General features: G+C 32.2%; 2 protein-coding genes across 2 annotated transcripts in view; both read right to left on the reverse strand.

Annotated features, from left to right (window-relative positions):
• mpp2b (MAGUK p55 scaffold protein 2b) overlaps positions 1-2,253 on the reverse strand; it is a 51,581-nt gene extending 49,328 nt beyond the window's left edge. Inside the window, exons 1-2 of the mRNA XM_051124800.1 lie at positions 2,118-2,253; positions 1,872-2,023 (exon numbers count right to left, since the gene is read on the reverse strand). The gene's annotated coding sequence lies outside the window, so the exon portion shown is untranslated. The remainder of the gene's footprint in view (positions 1-1,871; positions 2,024-2,117) is intronic.
• A 1,089-nt stretch (positions 2,254-3,342) lies between these two features.
• Positions 3,343-7,271, reverse strand: pyyb (peptide YYb). Its single transcript, XM_051124550.1, has 4 exons — positions 7,220-7,271; positions 6,739-6,926; positions 3,820-3,897; positions 3,343-3,649 (listed from the first exon to the last, which is right to left on the reverse strand). Exons 2-4 carry the CDS (start codon positions 6,924-6,926, stop codon positions 3,628-3,630), a joined length of 288 nt encoding a protein of 95 aa, XP_050980507.1. The 5' UTR covers positions 7,220-7,271; the 3' UTR covers positions 3,343-3,627.
• Positions 7,272-10,127: the final 2,856 nt, after the last annotated feature.

Genomic DNA, 10,127 nt, shown 5'->3' on the forward strand with positions numbered 1-10,127 from the left:
CATGTCATGTTTATGAATGAGACACAGAAATGAACGTGGGAGTTGAAGAGGTGTCGACTTTCCCATGCAAGCCAGCAAACACATGTTAAAAGACCAGACAACTGACTCAAATAGCTCAAAATAGGACATCGGGACAAAAACTACAACAAAATGAGAAAAAAAAATCAAATAAAAATAATAAGAGTAAAATAATAATAGAAATACAAATCTGTGTTATTTTAGTATTAAAAAATGTTTGATTTTAATATGACTAAAATATTAATATAATTTAATTAATATTTAGAATTAGTTTTTATATATCCATTTTTATTTTAATTTTAGATAAAGTTTAGTTCAAATTTTGTTGTTTAGTGAATTTTATTAGTTTTTGTTGTAAAATATGTTCATATGTGAACCTGGACCACAAAACCAGTTATAAGGGTCAGAAAGGGTTTTGAAATGTATACACAAATAAATAAGCTTTCCATTGATGTATGGTTTGTTAGGACAATATTTGGCAACTATTTGAAAATCTGTAATCTGAGGGTGCAAAAAAATTGTCCAGTTGTCCAAATGAAGTTCTTAGCAATGCATTCTACTTATCAAAAATTAGGTGTTGACATATTTAAGGTAGGACATTTACAAAATATCTTCATGGAACGTGATCTTTACTTAATATCCTTAATATGATTTTTGGAACAAAATAAAAATGACTAATTTTGACCTATAAAATGTATTTTTGGATATTGCTACAAATATATGGTCACATATTCATGAAATTTACATTTCATTTTTAGTTTTAGTTATTTTACCATTTCAGTATCAAGCTAAACTAAATAAAAAATGTTGCCTTGCCAACTAGCTGAAACATAATAAGTTTAACGGTTTCTATACAATTTAATATATATTATTAAATATAATTTATTATTTATATATTTATTTTTTTAAACTAACTGAAAATTCAAAATGTTGTCCAACTAGCCAAATAAGTTTAAGGGTTTCTAAATATATATATTTAATGAATATATATTAAAATTTAAAATTTTAAAAATTTTAAAATTTAAAACTGTTTTCTATTTTGATATACTTTAAAATGTAATTTTTTGTAAAGTTTTTTTAGTTAACTATGACCCTGATACAAATACATATAATTCAATTCAACTTAACAAATAATAACATAAAAAGTTATTGACACTGTCTCAGAACTGTAAGAGAAAAGATAAAATAAAATGGAACAAAATATATTAAGGATTAACAATAACAACAAGTTGCTTGAAAATAATGATAATAATAATAATAATCACAGAAAAAAAGTCCATTAAAACAAACTTTGGACTTAGCATTATGCAGTAAAGCTGTTGATATTTGTGCAATTTACAACAGCTATGGTCTTTTTTAAACCACTAATGAAGGGAAAACGAATAAAATATAATAAAAGCTCATAAAACCAGTGTTAAAAAAAAATCTTACAAAGTCTTCAGGTGACGTCATTGTGCATTATCCCAACAGTTAATTAACTGCAATATTTATTTATTTATTCATGCATCATTCATACATACATACTCGGAGTAATATCCTTTTCCTTTTAAAATAGCCTAAACGTATTTAGTTATTCGAGGTATGGTACAGTGATTATATTGGACAGTAAAGCACATATTTCAGTGGTACTGAATAATTTCCAATAGCCTTCTTCAAAAAATCTAATTACCAAACGTCCAGAAAGCCCATGTAACACCATGGTATTTTTGTGCGAGCATCTCGGATAAACACTTATTTTAGTAAAACAAGATTCAGATTCAGTCCGGGTCAAACTCTATAGCCTACTTGTTTGTCGCGTCCCTCGCTGAAAGCGGTGTAATGAGCTGTTTCTGTCATGAACGTCTTTGACTCACCTGTGATGTCTGACAGGGTGAAATAAACCAGCAGTGCACGTCTTTCACTTTTTGCAGACGATGGTCATGATGACGGTCGCTGAATTAACGCGTACAATCCATGAGCTCTCGAACCCAACAATAAACTGACGTCTTATTTACCGCAAACACACCTGATAACACAACAACCAGTGAGTCTAACAGACAGCAGTGTTATCACACAGAACACTTTCAACTAAATCATCTACTCAGTCAGTTTCTCATCACCTGATAACTAAACGAAGATTTAAACAATCTGTGTAACCGCTTTACATCACGTCTGTGACCGGCGGCGATGCGCTTTTGTTGTATTGAGATGCTGTGAGTCTTAAAGGGGCAGCACACTCCACGCCTCTCTGCGGACCCCATCACATCACCTCTTCTACCCAGTCACAAATCACTCAGACCTTTACGGCTTTAAAAGCGATTCACCATATACCGCAGTCTCTCCGTCTTTACATACTATTAAATTACATTAATAACAATTATAACCAACAGCAAGTTGCATATGCTGGTTGCTATGTTTTGATGCTGGGATGTTGGTTAGGTATGTTTTGGTGCTGGTTTAAGATGGTCCTTTGCTGGTCCTTAGCTGGTTTATGCTGGTCCTTTGCTGGTTTATGCTGGTCCTTGACCAGCAATATGACCAGCATAAACCAGCAAAGGACCAGCTTAAACCAGCTAAGGACCAGCATAGACCAGCTAAGGACCAGCTTAAACCAGCTAAGGACCAGCATAGACCAGCAAAGGACCAACTTAAACCAGCTAAGGACCAGCATAGACCAGCAAAGGACCAGCTTAAACCAGCTAAGGACCAGCATAAACCAGCAAAGGACCATCTTAAACCAGCTAAGGACCAGCATAGACCAGCAAAGGACCGGCTAAGGACCAGCATAGACCAGCTAAGGACCAGCTTAAACCAGCACCAAAACATACCTAACCAGCATCAAAACATAGCTACCAGCATATGCTAGTTTTTTCACCAGGGAGTACCATGGTACTGAATCTTTAGTTAGGCTACTTGACATAAAAAATGCCATTACCATGCCATTATATCCAAATATATGGTAATAGCATGGAAGATTATTAACCGTGGACTATTTTCACTGATAGTATTTTCGTCGTCATTTTTATTTTTTTTACATTTTATACGACGTATTTAAACACAGTGGGTTATTTACAATGTGCCTTAAAGAATGTTCATAAAATATGCTTCTTCTTTTTTTTTTTGTTCAGTGAAATGTTATTTTTATATATTAGTTTCATTTACCTCATAACAATAACAAAAAAAGTTTCAAACTGTGATTCATTAAACACTCATGATGGTCAAATATTTAAAATGTAGAAATATTGTTGATTTCCTCCATCTAGTGGACAGATGTACTAGTTTAGACACCAGTTTAGAAACAGCTTACAAAAAGGAAAAAGTATAAATGAAGAGAAGAATCAAGGGTTCAACATTCAGTTATTCTTTATTATTGTCAATTTTGTCGTTGAATAATAAATTATTTACAATTGTCTTTCCCAAAGCATAAATCAAATCATCAGAGAGAGAAAAAAGAAAGTGAGAGAGAAAGAGACTGACAGAGATGTACAGATCATGAGGTGTTTTTGGAGCCTCATTTGATGAGGTTTTGGCTCATGCTGGTTTCTGCTGTTCAGTAAACTCATTTATTATCATAGAGATGGATGGATGAAGAAAGCCCTGGCACCAGCTATAGAGGAGAGAGGAGTCACATCACCATAACAAGTCTTCCACCCTGCACAGAAACAAAAACAATCATTTTAATATCTCCACCAGGGGTTTGTCTGAATATGTCCGGACTGGCTGCGACTGACTGAGCATCTGTATCTCTGTGATTAAATACAACATGCAGTGATAGAAAACTACAAAAACGAAGATATTCCAGCATGTTCCCTCAGTGCTCACCGGGGCCTGACGTCCTGTTCATCTTCGCCGAACAGCAGTTCAGCCACAGCGGCCTCAGGGGTGGATCGCTTCCCATATCTAACAAATGAGAATTGTGCATTAATTCATGTGTCATTCAAGTCTGTAGCACAAGTTATATGCTTAGTGATTCTGGCTTGAACAAAAAGCACTAAAAACAATTACAATCCAACATTCTGATTTAACTAAAAGAGAGTGATCTTCCCAATAATTGTAGATCAATTCACAAATATAAAGAAATCAACAAGAAACAGAACCAAAATAACACATGATCGTCATTTAATTACTGCCTTTTAAGGTTAAACTCGTTGCAGAAAATATCAGGGTACATCTCTAGCATGCATCATCAGAGACGTTACCAGACATGTTAATCCCACTTAATAACAATCTATCTTAACGCGCAGCACAATAATGAGGGGTTGCGTACAGGTTGAAGGATATCTGGCAACTCAGCCCACCCCTCGCACACGTGTGAGTGTTCAGATAAAACTATAGCAACGCACAGTCTGGTAAAACCATTAACGCTGAAAAACGTGGATTTGTTTAAACTGGAAAATAGATGGAGTTTATTCGCCTGGGACATTAGGACTAAATTCAAATCAGTTCTATTTATTTGTGTAGTGCTTTCATAACACTGCATTCCTCAAAGCAGATTAATAATAATAGAGCATTATAAACAATAAGAACCTTGAGAACCTTAGCAGGAACCAAGAGCAATTTTTGTTCAAATATTGTTAATGTTTTTGTCATTTTTATATTTTTTTTAATGTCTATACACTACCAGTCAAAAGTTTTTGAACAGTAAGATTTTTAATGTTTTTTCAAAGAATTCTCTTTTGCTCACCAAGGCTTGCATATATTTGATCCAAAATACAGCAAAGCTTTTGGAATATTATATACTATACCGTTCAAAAGCTTGGAGTCAGTTTTATATATATATATATATATATATATTTAGCAAGTGATGATAAAGACATTTATGATGTTACAAAAGATAACTTCATTAAAGAAACCTGAAAAAAAATCTACTATGTTTTCAACATAATAATAATAAATGTTTTTGAGCAGCAAATCAGAATATTAGATTGATTTCTGAAGGATCATGTGACTGGTGTAACGATGCTAAAAATTCAGCTTTGGAATCAAAGCTTTTAAATTACATTTTAAAATATATTCAGATATAAAACAGTTATTTTAAAGAGTAAAAATATTTCACAATTTTATTTGGATCAAATAAATGCAGGCTTGGTGAACAAAAGAGACCTTAAAAAATCTTACTGTTCAAAATATATATAATTTTATTCCAATATTTTTAGTTATTTTAGTACATCAACTTAAACTAAAAGAAAATTAGAAATGTTTTGTTGACTGCTAGCTGAATATCTCTCTTTTCTTTTTTTTTTTTTTTTTTTTTTTTTTTTTTTTTTTTGTATTTTTATGTATTTTTTACTATGGTATTAATATTTAATATTATAACTGTACCTGCATAACAAATGTAATACAGGCTGAAGTAAAAACCCAGTGACTGGAAAATAGGATATAAAAAACTGCAATACAGTAGTTCCGTAAATGACGTCAATATGAGAGAGATGTGCTAGAAATGGTGCCATTAATATAGGCATCATACTCTCCATTATCATCAATCTTTGTTGGGCCATTAGCTGTTTTGTGATGATTTTCTACAGAATCATGTTTCAAGAATCATCTGAATGGGCTTCGGTCATAAAACATGAGCGGGAAAAATTTCTTGTATAAATTGTTTGTAAAATGCCTCTTACGTACTTTGTCACATTTAATCCAGTGTGATTATTTATTCAAGATGCTTTTACAAAATTCATTCTACTGAACAATTTTTAATAACATTATTAATTAAAGTTAATGTTACTTAATACAAATACTGTTTTTCAATCTTTGATGTTTATTTCTAATAGATGAACTAATGTTCATTTATAATATAACTTTAAATGTACATATTCAGAATTTATCATTAATCTACATTAACAAATGCTGTAAAAGCTTTGTTTATTAATAATTAATGATTACTAATGTATTAAACAATGTTAACAAATAGTTTTACCAAATGTATGAAAGAAAAATGTAAGTTTCATGACATTTCCATTTAGTTAATGTACATTCTGGAGTATTGCATTTATAATGTTCAAACAAAAACATCACCCATCATATTTGCTGAATGAAATCCATTAATTTGATTAATTTTGGGCTGCTGATTCCAAAAATAAAGCCTGTATGATGTGCATTTTATAGCACTGGTGCTTTCGATATGATTCCTATGTTTCTCTGAGTCAGATTACAACTACATGTACAAATCTTAGACAATTTTCATATTTATGAATGAGGTATTATTTAATGTTTAATTCTGATTTCAAGGTTAAAATAATGGCCAATGACAGAAAAAAACATGCAAACATGTCTCATTTTTTTCTGCTACATCTATGTTATTTTTACTACAAACAAACAGTGATAGAAAATTACAGATTTTGTATATGTATAGTTCTTTGACATTTAATTATTTACTTTCTGCCCTTCCTTAACAGATAGTACAATTTGAATACTTATTTTTGTCATTAAAACTTAAACCTTTGACATTTGACTGCTTTTTTATTTTGATAAATGCATTACAGCTGATATATATAATTTTAAAAATATAGTACAAGATGGAAACTTTTTATTGATATTTTTGAATTTGGCACCATCAAATGATTTAATATTAGCCTTTTTTGCAAATCTGCTTATTTTTTTCAAAATGCAGGACTGTGTTATTAACAAAAGTTATTATTAAGTAATCAGCAACTATTAGTCTCTAATATTGACTGATCTGCCACAGTCTGCTCTGACACATGTAAATATACACAGGTAATGCATAGGTAACTGTAGCCTCACCTCTGTCGTGTAATGAGGTTGATGTAATGTCTTAGAGCCGTGTGGTACTTGGCCATTTCCTCTGGACCCACATCTCCCGCTGGAGGTTCTGGTTTGGGCGGGTAAGCTTCAGCCAGGCTGCTGAGACACACTATGACACACAGCGCAAGAGCCAGAGGCACGGTCCAGGATCTCAGTGCACTCGCCATCTGCAAGACACAGACAGAAAACCTTTGGGATTCATACAAGTAGGTGTACATTTGATTCAGATGGACTTTGAAGAGCAAGTGCTAAAGTCTACAGAAACTGAATGCATGTCAAACTGATATTCTCAACAGATATTAAACTCAACGCTAAACAGTTTTGTCAAGTTCACTTGATGCATTTTGTTATGGAGCTATCCATGGTCCTGATTCCAGTGCAGTTACATTTAAGTTATAATCAACAAAATGTCATTTCATTTCTTTGCTTTAAAGAATGAAAGAAGCTGAATACTACTTACTCTACAGTAGATGTTTAGGCCCAGATGGATTGCGTAAAGCTGATGTTGGTCGTTGGCGTTGATCTGTTTCTCTCTCACCAAACCATGATGCTTTTATAGCTCATGAGACCACAGAGGGAGGTCCAAACCCCACCCAGCACTTACACACAACCAGAGTGTTAATGATAAACTAATGAGTCACTGGCACAAGCTATTCAACCATATGATCACAATATCTATAGTACTCTGAACATTAACAAGACTGCTGTATAATATGGATTAAAATTAAATGAACTGAGAGTAGGTAATTCAAATACAGATCCAGCCAATAGTTTTCAACAATAAATCTCAACAGTTGGTGATTGGAAATTAATTGAGTATTGTCATTTTTTTTACAGTATTGTCAGTTTGTTTCAGAATTCAGCAATAAGGTAAATATTGTGAATATCATCATAATGGGCACTAGTTAAACTCAACACACATGAGCATATTCACAATGCTGTATTCAAGTGCCTTCACCATGCTACTGCCATTTTCACAGTAGAAGATGTGGTCTATGACATGTAAATATGTAGGATAATAGTTGTCAATGGTGTCTATGTACTGTATTTTCGACTTGGAATGATTTATTAACCAATACGCACCTGAACTGAAAAACAGTATTTTCATTTCATACTCAATTCTGATTAGATCAGTGTTTTAAGACACATCAGTCGAAATTTACAGTAGGCTACCTTCTATGGAAACAAAACACTGTTTTATTTTTAATATGCTTTGATTTTATTAAATTCTTTAGCACTGAGATTATAAAAACTCCTATAATGTGGAAAAACAAAACACGGCCTTGATGGTTTATACACCTTTTTATTCACCATTTTATATTTTGCAAATATAAATGGGGCTTTTAGGACCATACTGTCTTAATTTACAAATATAACGTCTAATTTTAAATAAAACAGCTTTTTTTTTATCATGTTGCGTCAGATGAATAATCATCACCCAGGTAAGGTAAATTAAATATGAAAAGTTGAAAATAAATATTAGAGGTTAAGAATAAGCAATACTCATAAATCACGTTGTATTAAAGTTCCCGCTAAATAAGTTAATAGAAAACTGCTCATATAAAACCCGCTAGAGAGCGCATCTGAGCGGACACAGTGCGTGCTGAATGCGTGCAACACGTAGCGAACGTGGCTCGACTCCGCTTGACCTTCGCTAATCCAGATTGCGTCCAACAAAGTACAATTCCAATCTTTGTACACTATTGTCTTAGTATCACAAACCACGACATTAACCGAAAAGTACAAAGGATGTGATAAAACCGTTTGTTTGGATAAATAAGTGATCTTTTGTGTGTGAACGTGTCCTTTCGCACATGGGGCTTTTGATGAAAAGAATTTCTCTCAAATCTATAAATAACAAACATTCATTTAGAATAAAGAATCAGGAAGAAAATGAGATCTGGAAATGTTAATTATACGCCATTGATTACTAACGAAGGCAGGGGGAGGTTAATCAATATCTGGATCAGTTAACTAGCCAGTGGAATTAATCTTTAAGTGTTTTAATGAGACCACCCTAATTATCAGATTCTTCAAATTACGAATATTGACAAACAACTCAATTCTGTTGTATTGTAACTGTTGGGAAAGTGGGAAATTTAATAATCTGCTAATAGTATGGATGAACAGATCAACAAAATCTCATGGCAGTTTGTAACTAGTTTTTGGTTTTAGTGAATTGGTGTCTAATTTCTGAGTAGTTCAGTTTTGTATGATCTGCTTATGCCTCAGCGATATGATTAAGGGAGGGTTAGGGGTGAAGAATATACTAAATCATACTTTGTTTTCCTGTAAGACCTGTTTTGATAATTCATAACTATTTTACATTTTGGTGGATAATTCATATGAATTTGTACGACCTGTTCACACCCCACTGACAATTAGGACTGTCATGCTTAATGTTTTTTTTTTTTTTTTTTTTTTTTTTTTTTTCTAAAATAGCATGATTTCATACAAATTCAATACAAATTCAATTGCAAACACCACCTTGTTAAATAGTTACATTTTCTCATGAAATCAGGCTGGAGTTGACATATTTCTGTATTTTATTTTATTATTTATTTATTTTATTTTTTATTTTTTTGGTTTACAGTGTTAATAGATTGTTGCAGTGATTTTTTTGGGGTCAACCAAGAAATTAGCATCACCCTGGTTTCCTCTTCAAAACCCCCAATATGATTTTTTCATTGGCTTTTTGATTATTACAGTAAATAGTCTGTGTCCAACAAAAGTTTGTGATTCTTATGTGTTTGTTATGTCAGTTTTGTTTTTTTGTTTTTTTGTTTTTTGTAACATTTCCCTGAAAGTCTGAGTTAGAGTAGTTTACAAGATTATAAACATAATGAGGCTGTGAAAGCAGACTAGTAAATAGATCCTGGATTATGATGTTTAATGTCCCTGAAAACCATCTAAATTTAGGCACTGGTTAAAGCTTTTAAAAAATTACAAGGTGGTATTACTGATGTTTCTATGCTGTAGAATAAAACATGCAAAAAAAAGTATTAAACCAAAAACTATTTAAAACCATTAAAAAAGTAAAAACCCACTAACTTCAGGACAATGAAACTAGATAACTGCTAAAATACCTACAAAAATATGTCATCCCTGCAGCATTATATTGCTTATTATAACGGCATAATTAATTATCAGGTACAGTCATGTACATATATATCTGCATTCTTCTTATGAATAGTAGCTAAAATTGCTATTTTTTCCCACTCACCAACCTCCTTGATTCATTAATTAATTATACTCTACTAATAACTCCTATTCTTCACTCAATAACTAAGTAATTAGTCCTCTAGCTTGTTTTTAGACTATATATTAGATCTTCCTCCAACATATGAATGCATCTTTTGCACGTAGAA

Source organism: Labeo rohita, chromosome 12 (genome assembly GCF_022985175.1).
Source record: "Labeo rohita strain BAU-BD-2019 chromosome 12, IGBB_LRoh.1.0, whole genome shotgun sequence".
NCBI classification, from domain to species: domain Eukaryota; kingdom Metazoa; phylum Chordata; class Actinopteri; order Cypriniformes; family Cyprinidae; genus Labeo; species Labeo rohita.

What these genes read in the sequence shown, in the direction of transcription:
- pyyb (XM_051124550.1), bottom strand. Translation starts at nt 6,926, where the DNA reads ATGGCGAGTGCACTGAGATCCTGGACCGTGCCTCTGGCTCTTGCGCTG. An exon ending in AACCTCATTACACGACAGAG is followed by an intron (nt 3,898 to 6,738) that starts GTGAGGCTACAG and finishes CTCATTTGTTAG; the next exon opens with ATATGGGAAGCGATCCACCC. An exon ending in GAACAGGACGTCAGGCCCCG is followed by an intron (nt 3,650 to 3,819) that starts GTGAGCACTGAG and finishes GTTTCTGTGCAG; the next exon opens with GGTGGAAGACTTGTTATGGT.